Raw genomic sequence first — 18,684 nt, 5'->3', positions numbered from 1 at the left:
TTGTGAAGATGTGGACTGGAACTTTCATACACTGATGGTGGAAATGTAAAATGAATAGCCACTTCACAGAATTACTGGGCGATTTCTTTCTTTTTTAAATTTATTTATTTGACAGAGATCACAAGTAGGGAGAGAGGCAGGCAGAGAGAGAAGAGGAAGCAGGCTCCCCATAGAGCAGAGAGCCCGATGTGGGGCTCAATCCCAGGACTCTGGGATTGTGACCTAAGTCAAAGGCAGAGGCTTTAACCCACTGAGCCCCCCAGGTGCCCCTACTAGGCAATTTCTTAAAAAGTTACACATACTTCAAACCTATGACTTAGTGATTCCATTCTTAAGTATTTTACCCAAGAGAAATGAACATGTGTCCACTGAAAGACCTCTACACAACTGTCACCTTAGCCTTATTCTAACGATTCAAACCTAGAAACAACCCAAATGCTCATCAACAGGAGAATGAACAAACTGTGGTAGAATCACACAACAGAGTATTACTTAGCAGTAAAATGAAATAAACTACCGATACATGTGAACACATGGAAGAAACCACAACATGCTGAGCAGGAAAAGAATCTTCAAAAACTACAAAAAATATCTTCATTGACTCTGCAGAATTATTATGGATTCTTAATCTCATCCAATGCAGGATACAGAACTGATTAACTACAGACCTCCTTGGTAAATTTCACTACAGTTAGTTAAAATAAATTACATTTGCACAGTCGTAAATTCTCTTGGTGAATTTTGAGCTTAGGGCAAAGAATTTTTTTTTTTTAAAATCTATAAGAAACATACCAATTCTTCCTTTCTTGTGAATATGGCCAGGCATGATGCCGATTTTGCATTCTCCAGGCTGAAGGAAAGGAAATCAGTGTTTCAGAAAAATGAAGAAAAAAAACCCCACAACAACCAGTAACTAACAGGTCATACACACAAACACACTTGGCCTGACTGAAAGCTAGTTAGCCTTCTGAAAACCTAAGTCCAGGCCTATTTTGGTTTGTGACACTTACATTGATGATTCCAGGGCAGTTAGGCCCGATCAGCCTCGTCTTTCCCTGGCGCAATAGTTTGTGCTTGACCCGTACCATGTCCTGCTGTGGGATACCTTCAGTAATGCACACGACCAAGGGTACTTCCGCTTCAACGGCTTCATTGATGGCAGCAGCAGCGAAAGGAGGAGGAACATATATGACAGAAGCAGTCGCTCCTGTCTTTTCTTTGGCCTGAAACATTAACCATAAAGCCCTTTATTATGGGTTAAGTTGTAAACACTGTAAAAATGCATTCAATACCATGATTTTAATAATGTCTTGGGACCAGGAAAGGGCACCCCAGGAGATTGGATGTCTTCATTCTTCCCATTAGCAAGTTCACTGCACTGTCAGAAAAGAGTAGAACCAAGCAGAGCCTCAGGTCCTCCTCTCTGCCCCCCACCCTGTGGACTGCCAGTCAGAATTGAAAGGTTCTGTGACGCACCGTTCCCTCAGGCAATAACATGTCAGGAAACCTGAAAGCAGGGCTGATGTGTGTTGTGTCCTCTCATTCCTGTGCCATGTTTATTTTTGTTGCCCTACCAGACACCATAGCACCTGATCAGTACCAAAGACCCTATACCTCCCCAGGAGAAAAGGGATGAGTAAGCTGCCGAGCCTCAGAATTCAGCTCTCAAACACCTCTTCAAAAAAAATATCATACTTGATAATATTATCAGGAAACGTCAAAAATGATGTGGTTTTATGCTCACAACTTTTACTCTAAATGCATGTTAATTAAAGATGAACTAAAGTACAAATGCGTAAATGGCCACAGAATGAGAATGTGAGCCAAATAAGCATCAGTGTCTACTCTACATCACCCCCCAACAAATGCAAAGCACTTAAGACCACCAGTTTGACCATGGTTCTCTCCGTGGTCTCCACATACCCTCCACATGTATCAGTACAATGTCTTCTCCCCACCTCTATGTGTGGTCTCGTCTCTTCCAATGTAATGGAAGCTCCTTGAAGACAGATACTGTCAGTGATCTCTGACTCTCCAAGAGAGTCAGTACCTGTTCTCTGAGAGACCCTGAAAGACGGCTCAAGACAGGTCTTGTTAAGGTCTCACCACAACCCTGTATGCTTAGTATCCCCATCTACAAATCAAGATGCTATGGCCAAAAGACAGTAAATAACTTACACAAGGTCACATAGCTAGGAAGTGAGTGGCAGAGCCAAGATTCAGATCTAAGTATCTCTGATTCCAAAATGTCTGTTCTTTTCAGTGACAGCAGGCTGCCTCCCTATAAATGTTAAAATATAACTTAATCAAGATAGAAATCAAAACCTTTAGGAAGGCTGTGTCATGGGATTTTACAATGGAAGAAATACTAAGCTATGGAGCATACAGGTACAACTAGAAGTAAAAGACAGTGACTTTCAGAATCATCCCTGAATTACTCCCCATCCCCAGAGACCAAGGAGCTTTCTCTGTAACAGCCCTGTGAAAAAGGGGGGTCTTAACTCTGACAGAACAGAGTCACATTATCAACAAACGATGCCAGAGGTTAAAAATAATATTTAAGGGAGCCTGGGTGGCTCAGTTGGTTGAGCGACTGCCTTCGGCTCGGGTCATGATCCTGGAGTCCCGGGATCGAGTCCCACATCGGGCTTCCTGCTCCACGGGGAGTCTACTTCTCCCTCTGACCTTCTCCCCGCTTATGCTCTCTCACTCTCTCAAATAAATAAATAAAATCTTAAAAAAATAATAATAATATTTAAACTCTATTCGAGGTGATAACAGAGAGGAGGGTACAAAAAAAATAAAATAAAACATAGGTTGGAAGCAAAAGGAGTCAGATCATAGGCGTGTAGGTATTTTTTGGGAAAACATTTCCTGCAGTCTTCCACCTCTTAAGGCTACAAATACTGCCAGAAGCTAACTACGACAACGGGGTCTGTGCTAACAAGCGATACTGGATTCAGAAAAGCTTTCTGAATCATTCAGAAAGCTTTCGTAAGTGCTAAACAGGTGAGAAATAGAGTATCTGTCAGAGAACTTACAAAATACTGCCAATGTCATATCCATTTGAGTCATGATGAATAATAAATGAGTTGCTTAGCAACAAAAACTTTCTTTAAAAGAAAGCAAAAAAGGCTCATGAAAAAGTCAAATCTACCTAGAGGAATTATGAAAACAGCTCTTTTCTGTATTTTGAGGACCTGAAGGCAGCCACAGGAAAACTTATGGGGTATGGGGAAACACCCAAAAGTTAAAGCAAAAAGACTTTAAATGATTCTTTTACAGAACATATGATTTTAATTTTTTTTACTCTTTAAAATACAGTACTTAGAACATACATACACACATATAGTACACTCTATTTTCAAGTTTAAAGTAAAATGAAAATTCCACATTTGAATATTTGGGTTTTTTCCTACATTTTAGGATCAAGAATACAAATTAACTTCAATCTTAAGTTAGTATTCTAAAAAAGGTATTGAGTCTATAAATTTGTATTTTTTAAAAAAGTGATACTTTAAAACATGCCTTAAAACTATGTTTAAGAAGAGGGGGTGGGATACCTCTTTTATCATCAAAACATCAGTCCCAAGTACTAAGTTTATTTCCTAGATTCTTTTTTATTACATAAGCAACATTTTGTACCACAGTTTCTTTTATAATACGATTATTTTTCTATATATTCATGCAAGTGTAGAAAGAGAATGAAAGAATACACACGGAAAAAAAAAAAAAGAAAGAATACACACGGAGCTTACACAAGCTCTCTAGAAAGGCAAAATCTGAGACATGGAAAGCACCATAAAATTTAACTACATATATTTATATCATCTAAGAATTTACAATAAGCACATTATTAATTTTGTAACACAATTAAATTTTGTTCAAAATACTTTAAAAAGTACTAAGAGATCAGCAGTTTGGGGAAGAGACTAGGGCTCTGTGACTATGTGTCTGACTTTCCCGCTCAGTTTTTTTCAGGCAGAATCAACATCCCACTTACCCTGAGCCGTGCTATCTGCCACTTCGCAGCTATGAACGATGGGCAGGACCCTTGGCCTCTCTGAGTTTACAGTACCCTTGTCTTTAAAATGGGGAGAGGGATAGCACCTGCACCTCAGGGGGTCATGGGGACCCAACGAAGCAATGTCTACGAAGCACCTGGCACAGAGCCTGGCACACAGTCTGTTCTCAGTCAGTGTTAGAGGCTGGATGCAGACATGTGCACTGCTAACATCCTGGAAGAAGAAAGAGTAAGGAAAGGAGAAGAAGCCCAATGGAAGCCAAGCTACAGCACTTCTCTTCATGGTGGAACTATGCCCAACAAAAGGGCACAGGCAAGGGGAAGGCATCCTGAGGCTGTGTGACTGAAGTAAACCCAGAGGTTTTTACTGAGACTCAAATTTCTTTACATTACTGGATTTTTAAAATCGCAAGTGACTCTCCCAGAAGAGACACAATTAAAATCTCTATTCAAAGTATGCTTGCTCTGGGGCACCTGGGTGGCTCAGTTATTAAGCGGCTGCCTTCAGCTTAGGTCATGATCCTGGAGACCTGGGATGAGTACAGAATCAGACTGCCTGCTCAGCTTCTCCCCCTCCCACTTCCCCTGCTTGTGTTCCCTCTCTCCCAGCCTCTCTCTCTCTGTCAAATAAATAAATAAAATCTTAAAAAGGAAAAAACCAACCACAACAACAAAGTATGCTTGCTCTTCTGCTTTTCTTTGCTTAGCAAACTCAGTACCATTAATTACCTCCTTCACAGTATTAAAGACTGGTAAGCCCAAATGTGTCTGGCCTCCTTTCCCTGGAGTGGTTCCTCCGACCAACTGAGTGCCATAATCCAATGCCTGCTGGCTATGAAAGGTGCCCTATGGGGAAAAAAACACAAGGCTCATAAGAAAAGACAGGCTGGGAAGCCAGAAGGCAATCTTCAGCAACCTGGAAGAGAAAAACAAATAGGTTAACTATTTCACAGAATGTGATAGATGCATACATCCAGCATTCTCAGCAACCTGCTAAACCCAGCTTTGAACGTTGAAATAATACAATCCTCTGCGAAGCCAAAATAGGAGTTTTTGGTTTTCTTTTTTTTTCTTTTTTTATTTTTTTTTAGCATGTTTTGTTTTGTTTTTTAAGATTTTATTTACTTATTTGACAGACAGAGATCACAGAGAAGCAGGCAGAGAGAGAGGAGGAAGCAGACTCCCCGCTGAGCAGAGAGCCTGATGCGGGGCTCGATCCCAGGACCCTGGGATCATGACCTGAGCCGAAGGCAGAGGCTTTAGCCCACTGAGCCACCCAGGTGCCCCGGTTTTCTTTTTTTTAAAAAGGAGGATCTTTTGGGGCACCTCGGTGGCTTAGTGGGTTAAGCCTCTGCCTTCAGTTCAGGTCATGATCTCAGGGTCCTAGGATCGAGCCCCGCCATCAGGCTCTCTGCTCAGGAGGGGGCAGAGAGAGAAGGGGAAGCAGGCTCCCCACGGACCAGAGAGCCAGATGCAGGGCTTGATCCCAGGGCCCTGGGATCATGACCTGAGCCGAAGGCAGAGGCTTTAACCCACTGAGCCACCCAGGTGTCCCTGAAAGATTATTTTTCACTAAGCTTCAAGGGCTCTACCTCCCCTGGTTTTCCTCTTCTCTTTTTCTCTCCTCAGACTTCTCTTTTTCATATAAATTTGTACCCTTGGTGATCTCATCCCCTATCAGGGCAATAAACACCATTCATATGGGGACCCTTCACACACACACACACACACACACACACACACACACACACACACTCTCAAACCCATACCCAGCCTGGACCTTTGCCTTGAGCTCTAAACACACACACACACACACACACACACTCTCTCTCTCAAACCCATACCCAGCCTGGACCTTTGCCTTGAGCTCTAAACTCACACTGTCGACTGCCTATGTCACATCTCCACTTGGAGAACTAGCAGGCATCTCAAACTTAATGTGCCCAAAACCTAATTCCTAATCATTCCTCCCTACACTCCACCCCATCTTGGTTAATGACAATTCCACTCTTAACTGATGTTCAGATCAAAAACACTGAAGCTATCCTTGATTCTCTATCTCACATCAGGCACACGACTGCACTACCTTCAAAATATAACTGACAATGTCTCAATCCCTTCTACTGCTACCATGCTGGTCTAAGTCATCATCAACTCTTGACAGAATACTGCCCCTGGCTCCCTTTCATCTATTTTCAACACAGCAGTCAGAGGAATGCTGTTAAGACATAAGCAAGATCGTATCATTCCTCTGATCCTAACTGTCCAGAGGCTTTCCACTTCTTTCACAGTAAAAGCCAAACTCCTTATACTGACTCCTAAGTCAATATTCAGCCTATATCCTCACATCAAAACTCCTTAACTGCCTGGCCTCATTTACTGTTCTCCCACTGCTCATTTCACTCCAGTCACCATGGTCTTGTGACTTCCACACACAACAGGCACAGTCCTGCCTCCCGGCCTTGCTATCTCTTTTGCCTTGAATGCACTTCCCTTCATATCCACTGCTTCACTCCCACATTTCCCTTAGCTCTTGACTAAGGTCAGGGTTCCCCTGACCACCTAACATAAAATTCCCCCTTCCCCATCCTGATCACACCTCTGCACACAGTCACACCTCTTTTAATTACAGAGGTAGAGAGTCTCTACCTCTTTTAATTACAGAAAAATCACTAACTTTTAAATCACACAAAAAAATCATGAACTGTTTTTATTTTGCCATGTCTTCTTTTAATAATGAAAGGGATATTCTGGGTTAAGGCTCATGGCTATCTTCTAATTGATTTGGTAGTATTCCTTTGTTTTAAAAAAAATCCACATCTACTTTGGTGGAATTATAAATCTGTACAAATGTTTTAAAGGGTAACTTAGCGATAGCTATTAAAAATTCTAAATACACAGAACACAGAATTTTTCTTTTATGAATCTATTTTATAGATTGTATATAAATGTAGCATATACATTATGGAGTAAAATGATAGGAAGAAGGGAAAGGACACTCTTATGTTGCATTTTATTGTGGAATCACATTGCATGTATATTTAAAACTTAGCAAATTCTATGATGTAAGCAGGGATAGGGAGAGACAATGAATATAAATGAATGACAACAAATTAAAATACTTCAGCCAATTTTGCATGCTAGTCCCCTCAAAGACCATTTGGCTAGAGAAAGTATAAGATGAGACAAGTCAGCGTGCTGCTTCTTCTGCCTATCTCTGTTCCCATGTGCCTGTCTGGGCTGGAGCATTTCCCCACACCATCCTGGGTTTAACAGGACACAAGCCATTTACTTTACCTAGTTTTTACTTAAACAAATGGTAATCTACTCCAAAGCTGGAGGAAAACCAGTGGTGTTAAAAATGTGCTTCTAGGAAGGGATTTTCAAGATAAGTTTAAACACAATTTTCATCTTACAGGCTGACTATCACAACAAACCCCCTCCTAAGATACAACTCCATTGCTGTACTGTATACTTTTCTGCAACAATCATAACTTTTGTGATTATTAAAAAATAGAAAATAGTTCAATGTTTCTGTATCTGTAATATGCATCTTTATAAAACATCTTGACACATACCTGCTTACCAGTGAAACCCTGGCAAATAACCTTCGTATTTTTATCAATATAGAGATGTTTCCGGGAAGCTACATAGGAACAATGCCGAATTCCATTCTGTTGCACTGAAAAGTAAAGAAAGTATGCACATTATAATTTCTTCAAACTTTTGGACCATGAACTGAACTTAGTGACAAAAAAAATCCTTTAATACAGAGGCTACCTTGTGGTCATGGCAACTTCAGATTAGACACGAAGACTACAGAAAGAGAGAAACAAACAAAAAAAAACCACCTTTCTATTTTCCAGAACCCCCTCTTTGCCAAGAACAATTCTGCAGCTTGTTCTAAATGTATAAAGAAAAGCTTAAGTTTATAACTGTCATTCCTCAGAAGGAAAACTGGGGCTCAAAGACAAATGGCTCAAATTTAATCCAGGGATGGGAAACTAGGTATCACTTGTACTAACAATGTTTGCTAAACAGCCACACCTTTGCCCATTTTAGGCAACCTTTTTTAAGTTTATTTATTTTTTTAATAATCACTACACTTAATGTGGGACTCAAACTCACAACCCCAAGATCAAGAGCTACCTGCTCTTCTGACTAAGCCCAGCAGGCACCCTTTACCCAACCTGTTTAAGCTTGACATCTGTACATAATACGTGAGCTAAGAGGTGAACTTTACAGTCAAATGCTCTGCCACTGAGCTATACCCCCAAGAGGTAAACTTTGTTGGGAGAACTTGTAGGAACTATTCTGCAACTCATTCCCCAAAATGATATTAAATGTTAACATTAAATATTAAGATTAAACCTTAAGTCAGAGATAAAGCTTGTCTAATATATAATCCAAAGTTACTTAATTTGATATCTTCTGATGTAAGACACCAGACCTTACATAAAGATGAGATAGGGAAAATAAATAGATGAGGGGAAAAACATGTAATAAACATCTAACTTATCTTCGGCAACTTACCTCAACAAAAACTGAGAAATCTATGTATTCATACCAGCTCACAATATTTCAACAGTCAGTAGAAAGTAGGGCATAGGGCGCCTGGGTGGCTCAGTGGGTTAAGCCGCAGCCTTCAGCTCAGGTCATGATCTCAGGGTCCTAGGATTGAGTCCCGCATCAGGCTCTCTGCTTGGCGGGGAGCCTGCTTCCTCCTCTCTCTCAATCTGCCTGCCTCTCTGCCTACTTGTGATCTCTCTCTCTCTCGCTGTCAAATAAATAAATAAATAAAATCTTAAAAAAAAAAAAGAAAGTAGGGCATAGATGAATTAAAATTGTGGGTTACTTTCTGACTACTTTTAAACCTTCATTTCAGCTCCAACTTGCTGTCTGTGTGACCCACCCCTGACCCTTTCAAAGTGTCAGGCCCTCCTCCTACCACTGAGGTAGTCCATAAAAGCTAGCTCCAGAAAAGAACGTCTCATCACGTATTTGTCCAGGGTCCATTCATGCTTTCTGTCTTGAATCGCTGCCTCATGCCCTTCTAAATCCTCAGAACTTAGGTTCCATAATTGATTGTATCTGGCCCTCCAGGCATCTCGAGTTGTCTTCAACTCCCATGTTAATGTCAGCTTCTAACTCTGAATTTTGGAATGTCCTGTGCCTCTAGGAAAGAGACAGTCCAAGATTTTGCCTTGGAAGAGGCAAGAGGAGTGTTCTGTGTGCCTACAGATCTGTTGGGTAACAGACAGCTGCATTCTCAGACTAGATTATGCTGAACAGGGAGCCATGAGGGTGCACTGAGGGTCAAGTCCTGCCAGAGTGGGCATAGCTAAGTACCTGAACCCTGGCACAATAGACACTACCAAGGGAATTTAGCATCAGGGCCCACCCCAGCCAGTGCTGTCACTTAAGGCTCATTCTCGCCTGTGGCTCCCACTTCTCCCAACTAGAGACCCACAAGAACTATACTTGTGGAAGTGTTTCTGCTGCTATTCCTGGCAGAATCTGTTCCACCAGTCCTTCCTATTCCTGGAATCTTCAATACATGGTCCATCTATCAGAAGTTTTCAGACAGGATAGCAGATTTGATTATAAGATCCAATTTTAAGATATTTGGAGCCCACACTTGCTAAAAGGAAACCCTTGCTTTTGGAAGGTAAAGTTGGGCCTCCACAAGTATTCTTATACTCAGTCTTAAGAAAGGATCAATCAGTTCACCTCTCCTTCCACAGAGGCAGGGGTGGCCTGGTCACGCTGAGAAAAAACAGGTCTGCCTACATCCATAAAGCATGACTCAATAGCAGAACTAAGATCACTCTCTTCTCCTACTCATACTCCAGACCTCCTGGATCAATCCTATGGAGCTCAGGGCCTCACAACCCAAGATCTCTAGTGCCCATAAAAACTGCATCAGGGGGGCGCCTGGGTGGCTCGGTGCGGGCTCTCTGCTCGGCGAGGAGCCTACTTCCTCCTCTCTCTCTGCCTGCCTCTCTGCCTACTTGTGGTCTCTCTGTCAAATAAATAAATAAAATCTTAAAAAAAAAAAAACTGCATCAGGGAGTGTGACGACTAGCAATTCACCTTCCAGTTTCCTAGAACTTCGGTACTGCTCAGACTGCGCAGTGACCCGGACATTCTACAGCTTTGGGAAGCTGACTAGGGAGACTTGCCGTGCGCATGTGTGTGCACATGTGCATGTGATCTCCCATCTATAGCTGCAGTGAGCTGGAATTAATACCCTCTCATCACTTTGGGCCAAACCCAAAATCTATATTCAAACATAAGAAATTCCTGATCATATTTGGGCCTGACAAGAAATCTATACGCTGCCAGACCAGGTATCACTGGTGCTGAAATGAGAGGTTGCTAGAATAGCCAAGCACATATTCCAGTTTCTGGAGTTGTCATCAATCGTTTATTCAATCAGCCATCGGGGAACACCTATGCCAAACGACAAAGCCAAGGATGAAGGATAAAGTGTTGAATAAGAGAGTCTCAGCCCTCAAGGAACTCACTATCCAGCTGAACTGATATAAAACAGGCCATAAGCGCACAGTATGAAAAGTACTGTGATAGGAATAAGGCTTGGACATTTGGGGCACATACGCTCTGGGACACCTGGGTGGCTCAGTCAGTTCACATCTGCCTTCAGCTCAGGTCATGATCTCAGGGTCCTGGGATCAAGTCCCTCATCGGGCTCCCTGACTAGTAGAGTGTTTGCTTCTCCATCCCTCTCTTTCTTTGTCCCTCCCCCACTCCTGTGCATTCTCTCTCTCTTCTAATAAATAAATAAAATCTTTAAGAAAAAAATGCACTCTGAAACCCAAAGGAAAACCTGAGGCACCCCAGCAAGCCATGATGGTACTCTATAATTACCACAAATGCTCTTTTAATCCCAGAAACTCGCCCCACACCTGACGAACGTGCCCTAGCCCCGGACCTTACACCAAGCGCACTCTCCCAGCTACCACAAATGTGAGGAAGGAAGACCTAACCCACACAGACTGGCTGTAGTACACTGTAATTCTCCTCACCTTAATTTCTGCCGCCTCTACAGGTCTGGGATAGAAATAATGCAAAATATGCTTACATTCCAAGTCGAAGCCACCAAATTCTAAGTTACTTGCATCATTCTCCTCATTCTTCCCCTACTTTATAATATCCAAAGTCCAGAATCGCAGGTTGCAGGCTCCCCATGAAAGCAAACTGTCCTCAACCCCACCCTAGCACCTCTTCACCTTCCCTCCCACAATCCCCCCCCCCCCCCCCCCCCCCCCCGGCTCTCTTTCTTTTTTTTTTCAAAGATTTTATTTATTTATTTGACAAAGATCACAAGTAGGCAGAGGCAGGCGGGGAGTGGGGGGAGGCAGACTCCCTGCTGAGCAGAGAGCCTGATGAGGGCTGGAGCCCAGAACCCTGGGATCACGACCCTAGCGAAGGCAGAGGCTTTAACCCACTGAGCCACCCAGGCGCCCCGCCCAGCTCTCTTTCATGTGGGCTGGTAGAGCACAAGCTCCTAGCTGCTGTAAACATTAAATCTGTCAGACCAGCTCTTTGCATTTTCTTCCCCCACTTGATTTCCTCCCCTCCCAAACGCCCTAAGTAATGAAAAATAGCCTCTTCCACTTCTGTTGAAGAATGCAAACTGATTTACAGTGCAAATCTTCAATCGTCTGTCTACCGCTAAAAGATGCTCAATCAAACTACCAAGTATCTAGAATAAATTATTCCAGAAAGTTAAAATCAAGAACATAGGGCATACAATAGTGGTCAAACCATCTTGCAAATATCTCTCACATTTCAATGACAGAGTCAATGTACTCAACATCTCCCTGAGAACTTCACTGGCGTTAATTCATGTAAGTTCCCATTTAAATAAAACACTGCACAGTGAGAATCCTTAAACCTTCACAAGACATTCCTGACTCGTGAATGCAATGAGGGGTGTTTAGGGGTCTGAGAATAAGAAGAGTGGAGCCTGCAAACACTTCCATGTAGTGTATAGCACTTATGCCACACGCCACGCGTTTTGTTACTCCCTTTACTGCATTACTTCTAAGAAAAATTATTTAAGGTTAAATTTAGTTCATGATTATTTCAAGTATCATCTATATACTCTAGAACTTCTAACTGTAAATGGCAAGACTATAAGGCCCATGTCTTGTACACCATGGTGTCTCCCATATGGTACAGTGACTTACAGAGTTGGAGTACAAGAAATGATTCACTGAATCTCAGGACGGTCTATAAAAAACACACTTATAGCAAGCAGAATGTCGTAAGTTCCATCTCTTTTTTCCCAACTTAGAAGAAAAACCTACATCCATTTTTGGATCATAGGCTTCCCTGAAATTATTAAGATCATAGACTTCCCTGAAATTATTATGAAAATTGTACAGAAGTCCAGCCCTAAATGCTATTAGCACTCCTCAGAGCTCTTATCTTAATCCAGTACAAACTTCATACTAACCTTTTTTTAAAAAAACAAATAAAATCCAGAAGCACTAATGTAACACAACTGGACTATTTCACAATAGGAGAGTTAAGGCAGTAACAGACCAGGAAGAGTCTTTTCATAATATATAACAGACAAGGAAATAACTTGGGCAACAGGAAGCACCACCAAGGTAGAGCCCAAAGGTTACAGAAAAACAGAATAAAGGCCACAAACAAGAAACAAAACTAAAGACAGACGAATGATAAATCAACAGACGATGAGATCTCTAACTATTGTTAAGAAAATGAGCATTTTAAATTAAATATTAGGGCAGCGGGAAGGCCTAAGGCTGGACACCAGGAAGAATTTCCCAATGATGAAGGCTGTAGCTGCCACACCTTGGGTCACCTCAAGGGAATGTGGTGGTGTCACCTTCTCTTCAAGTTCTTAGAAATCAAGGCCTAAGCCTGGGACTGTATCCCAGGAGCATCTGAGAACTGCTCTGAGGAATCAGACAGGCCTGGGCCTGAGTTTTTATTCTGCTGCTCACCAACCATTGACCTCAGACAGATCTTTTGATCTCCCTTAACCTCAGTTTTCCCATCTATAAATGGAGTAGCTGCCCATAACAGCACCACTATTCTGTGATGTTGATATGAGAGGATGATTGGGTAAACTGGGTAGCAAAGTAGCTGGTATGCTCCCAATATTGGGTGCACATCCTACATGAACACAAAGGTAAACCTTCTCCTAAAAAGAGAGAACATATGATTCATATTTTAAAATAAGTCCAACGTTGGGGCACCTGGGTGGCTCAGTAAGTTAAGCATCCGACTCTTGATTTCCATTCAATCAAATCTCAGGGTTGTGAGAAGGAGTCCCATGTCAGGCTCTGCGCTGAGCATGGAGCCTGCTTAAAATTCCTTCTCCTTTTCCCTTTGCTCCTCCCCTCCTTCTCTCTATCACCCTCTCCCTCTTAAAAAAAAATAAAAATCCAATGATTTGTTTTATATATCTCCTCATGTGTATCCTATGTTTATCAATAAATATATTAATCCATGTCTACATGTAGTGTGTACAGACATACTTGTAAATTTTTACCATATCAAACATTTTTAAAGGAGCAGCCTCACTGTAAAAAAAAAAAAAAATGGGGATAGTAATACTATGTACCTCATAGGCAATATGAGAATTAAATGAGTTTATAATGTAAAAAGCACATAGAACAATGCCTAGGGTATGGCGAGTGCTATTTCATTATTAGCTCTCTATTATCATTATGATTACCAATGCAGAATGAAAAGGCCTTTGAGGTGTTCTTTGTGCCAAGCTATCTGCCCGGTACTAGGAATTCAGGAGCAAACAAGATGGACTCAGGTCCTACCCACATGAAGCATCCTACCCTGTAAGACAGCTAAACAGTAAACAAAGAAACACAAAACTACAGAAGTTGCAAACTATAACAAAGGCTATGAGAGAAACAGGCTGAGTAATGTGAGATACATGTGCCTTCAAGAAGGGTGATAAATTTGTATCCATTAGCCACATGCTGAGTCCCCTTCCCCAAAGAGAGCAACCACAGCATTTAGATGTGTGTGGTCCATCAGAAAGGACAAATACCCAACTTTTGTAGCAACATGGACGGGACTGGAAGAAATTATGCTGAGCGAAATAAGTCAAGCAGAGAGAGTCAAGTATCATATGGTCTCACTTATTTGTGGAGCATAACAAATAACATGGAGGACATGGGGAGATGGAGAGGAGAGGGAGTTGAGGGAAACTGGAAGGGGAGATGAACCATGAGAGACTATGGACTCTGAAAAACAACCAGAGGGTTATGAAGGGGCGGGGGGCGGGGGTTGAGGAACCAGGTGGTGGGTAATAGGGAGGGCACGTACTGCATGGAGCACTGGGTGTGATGCCAAAACAATGAACACTGTTATGTTGTAAATAAAAATTAATTAATTAATTAAAAAAAAAAAAAAGAAGATGGCTGTGGGATGCATGACGGGAGGTCGGGCCAGAGAGCACATGCGCAGATGTGACTCAAACCATAGCCTTGTATGATCAGGACCACGCTCCCAACCAATAATCTGAATCTCTGTTCACAAAAATACTCCTCTTCCAAAGTCACCTCGCAAACTGTGTCCTTGTTACTCATTTATTCATGCAAGCACTCATCAATAAATGGTTATCCGTTAATTACATATATTATATATACATAATATATATAGGCAATCATGGTTCCTACCTACAGAACCTTATAGCAGAGTAACTCAGCAGCCACTTACTCCCAAACCCCAGATAATCCACTGTTCAAATGCAAAATTATATATTCATTTAATATTTACTTACAAATTAAGTTGGCCAAAAGTGCCATATTTCATCAAATCTAAAATACCACTTAAGTACTAATAAATACTAGCAAGAAAGAAAAAATGCTGCCAATTTACTGTAGATACCATCAATTATAAGAAATATCCCAATTTTAGAAATGTTACAATGAAAAACAAAATGGGTCTATAGCAACAACATTCCTGTCCTCCAGTAAAATGAAACTGTTCTCCTATACTTACAAAAATTATTTTGGACACTCCCAATTATGTTTCTATAGAAGAATGAGTTTGAGGTGAGAAAGTCAAATTACTTTCTCATGGTTCCACTGGTACATTCAGATCAAGACTATTTTGTATTTCTGAAACAGAGATTTGGTCCTTAGATGCAACAGCAACAGACAGTAGTACCAGAAACATCACCATTGAGAGTCCCTTTTGCCCAACTACACTTCTAAATGCCTGATTTCAAAAGTGGCCTACACAACTTGACAAACACATGGAAAAGGCAGGTGGTAACTCTGAGCAGGGTAGTCACCTCAACAAAACAAGGTGGCCAAAAGGAAGAAAAGAACTAAAAAGAAAAAGAAAGACCAGAAGTTCAGAAAAGGAGACTCGCAGTACCACATAGCATATACTAGTAGAAAGGATACTGCAGAGTCAGAAGACCTGAGTTCTAATACCCATTCTGATACTGGCCAGGACACTTTCTGGGTTTATTTCCTCATTTGCCAAACAGATATGAGACCAGCTGGATTGTGAGGTTCACTTTCTGGCATTAAAACACCATAACTTGGAGGCTCAAAAATACTGGCTCTTATTCCCCACTTACAAGACCTAATTTATAGGAATTCCTGGCTTATGTTTATTAATTTTTTGTTGTTGTTTTTAGTTTTTTATCCCCTGCCCCCAGCTTATGTTTGAAATGAGCTTGCCTAGCTTTATATTTCTTGAAAAGCTTTACTATCTCAACTTCAAGTGTGCTTATAAAATCCTTAAACTTTCTCATGGAAGAAATCTTCCTTATTTTTCATTTTATTTTCTCTCCCTACTTCAACTGGACTCTCCCTTTTTCATAAACTATAAAACTGGTTTGGTTTGGTTTTCATAAACTATAAAACTGGTTTCGTAAACTATAAAACCAAACCAAATTTTGGCTCCAAAATTTCTAAACATTCCAACATGGCTCTGTAAGACATCTACAGATGTTTGAGTTTTGTTCTTGTTTTTCGTTTTTCCTAACTCAAATCAATATTGCAACACTTGTGACCTTTAGCACAAATGTACCATCAACTGAAACTTAAGAAAACAGAGGAAACTAAATTTGCTAGCCATCTTCAGGTCTATTACTAATCTTAGAGCCTAAATAATTTGTGACCACCCTTTAAAAAAGTTTATAAGGTGATATTGTTGTGGCTGTTTTTCTAGTGGGAGTGGAAATGGGCTTAAACATGTGGCATGAGAAACAGAAGATTTCGAGGATTTAGAGGTTTTTCTGCATTAAACACTACAGTCTCGCATAAATACAGGAGATAACTTGGTTCAGATCTCAGACCTCTCCGACCCTTAATAACAGATTAATCACATAACTAGGATACACTCCAGCAACAGAAAGCTAAACTAGATGATCCTTTAAGGTTTCATGGTCCTGACAGTCTAGGGAAAAAGAACTTCCAGCTCTGTCAGAAAAGGACCGCTAAGGGCAGAGTAAAGATTCTGATTTTTTAGACACTTTGCTAGACTCTCCTCCTACTAAGACAGCAGACCTATCTGAGGCTAGGATTCTTCAGAAACTCCCATAAGCAGGACCCCAGGCGAGAATGACCTGGCTGTAACTAATCCCCTTTCCCCTTCTGCCTAGGATACCTTCAGCTGTCCTTTAATTATACAATAAGAATCTTGAGAAAACTTTCCCAAATAAACCCAACTTTTTCCTACTTGCCAAAGTTATCTAGCCAGAGGTTTGTCCTCACGTGGTCTGGTTAAGTAAGTGCAACTACTGAGTGCATACTTCTCCCCATGCACTTTTGGAATGTGATCTTCTCAAAAACGAATTAAATCTGTCCAATATTCAATACAAACAGAATTAGGAGTAAAGTGTAAGAAAGGAAGAAAGAAAACTAACTTTAGTTGAGTGTGTATTACATCCCATGTGCCTTACGTAAATTGTTTCGACTATTCTGTACAGTGAACCCAGATTATCCTGTACTTCACCCTTTCTAAAATGTGCATTTTTTCACTTTTTAACATCTCTTAAATCTGGAAGCATCTGACAACTAATGGCTGGTCATGATTAAGAAAAGTCCCAGGGTTATTACACAGACCGTAAGGGATTAGCCAGACTTCAAATGTGATTTGGTTTGATTCCAAAGTCTCTTTCTATACAGCTTACCTGACACAGAGACTTTGAACATAGCAAGAATTTTTAACAGTCAGCGTTATTCAAAAGTAGCAACTCTGAGTATTAAGTTTTCAGGGAGTGGGGAGTTCACACCGCCTGGTGGAGACACTGCAAACGGTTAAAGTCCCAGCCAACCCTAAACTTCTAGGAATATTCTGGGCTATGCGCACTCTGGGGTGCAGAACCCACCTTTCTGCTTAGTCTACAATTTGCAGGGAAAAACAAAAACAAAAACTAAGGGACAGCCTTACTCTCTTCCCCCAATGTGCTACTAAGACATTCCTCCTCCTACCCCTCAATTCAGACACTCACTCTCCCAAGTGAGTTAATTCTGGACCACCTCACCTCTCACTCCCAAACAGGGACAGTCTAGACGCCGCCCCCATACGGCCATTCATCATCACGGGGGGCAGAGCATGTCCCCAAGTCTACAGGGCTCCCACACCCGAATCTTGGCTCGGCCACGGCACTTAACCCAGCTGCCCAGGTCATGTTCCACCCTACAAATCCAGCAAAGCCACTTCCACCCCAGGTGGTTCCCGGCTTGGGGCCGCACTCTCGCGCCTCCCAGGCCCCCACCGAGGTCCGGCCCCAGAGGGCCCAGCCGCGGCCTGGACCAGGACGTTGGGCCCGGCGAGGCCAGGAACTCGCGGAGGCCTGGAAGAGAGAGTCTCGGCTGGACTCACGGAGGAAGGAGCGCGATAGAAGGCGGGCGGCAGCCATGCCGCTGCTGCCAGAGGCCATGGTCGCGGTGACAGCGACAGCAGCAGGAGCTGCGGTCATCCACCAATGACACTCCCAAGCCCCCGAGGACCTGGCAGGGGCCGAGGCTCCAAGAGGAAATGGGTGGCCATAGCAGTCGCCTGAATGAATTTCCCGCCATAGAGGCCTCTTCGCCGAACACTAGGGATCGCAGGTGGAGGGGGGAAAAGGTATCTGAACGAAGAAGTGGACGATAACTCGGCCGTTCCCCGGAAATGTGGCTATGATCTAACATTAATTACAACGGCAGCTTAGGGAAAAAACCCCACGCGAGGCCCGTCAGCGCTTAAGCATTATGGGAAATGTAGTTTTGGTGGCTTCGACCTGGTTGTAGTTTAAGTGGAGGCTTGCGGGAGGCGGAGCGAGCCGCAAAGCAGGTACTCATTGCGCGGGGATGGGGTGACGAGAGGAATTAGGAAGTCGTGTTGAGATGGGAAGAGTACTGCAGAGCTCTCCGTGTTTCTAAACCAATGTGCTCTTTCATTTAGTTCGGCTGGCATGTGGAGAGGCTAATACTGCTTACCGGCCCCCGCTGTGAGGACCTGGAAGAATAACCGACTGTAACAGAGTGCGTTCATGCTGTTATCCGGCGAAGGTAGGAAGTGAAAAGAAGGACCAAAAGCTACCTTACAGACACTTAATTTCTTGGAATACGGATCTTTTGGTTAAACAAGCTATGATACAGCTTTTAAGTAGCACTAAATGATTGAGTGAC

The 18,684-nt window shown here is 42.2% G+C and overlaps 1 protein-coding gene across 1 annotated transcript in view; it reads right to left on the bottom strand.

The window, feature by feature from the left end:
- Window positions 1-18,048, bottom strand: part of SUCLG1 (succinate-CoA ligase GDP/ADP-forming subunit alpha) — a 30,545-nt gene extending 12,497 nt beyond the window's left edge. Inside the window, exons 1-5 of the mRNA XM_045979267.1 lie at window positions 17,894-18,048; window positions 7,603-7,706; window positions 4,754-4,870; window positions 1,011-1,223; window positions 793-850 (exon numbers count right to left, since the gene is read on the bottom strand). Of these exons, the coding sequence (XP_045835223.1) occupies window positions 793-850; window positions 1,011-1,223; window positions 4,754-4,870; window positions 7,603-7,706; window positions 17,894-17,990 (589 nt within the window). The 5' untranslated portion in view covers window positions 17,991-18,048. The remainder of the gene's footprint in view (window positions 1-792; window positions 851-1,010; window positions 1,224-4,753; window positions 4,871-7,602; window positions 7,707-17,893) is intronic.
- Between the last annotated feature and the right edge of the window lie 636 nt (window positions 18,049-18,684).

The sequence above is a fragment of the Meles meles genome, chromosome 15 (genome assembly GCF_922984935.1).
Source record: "Meles meles chromosome 15, mMelMel3.1 paternal haplotype, whole genome shotgun sequence".
Taxonomy (NCBI): domain Eukaryota; kingdom Metazoa; phylum Chordata; class Mammalia; order Carnivora; family Mustelidae; genus Meles; species Meles meles.
The sequence above is the reverse complement of the archived record's forward strand: the minus strand, read 5'-3'. Positions and strand labels throughout refer to the sequence as shown.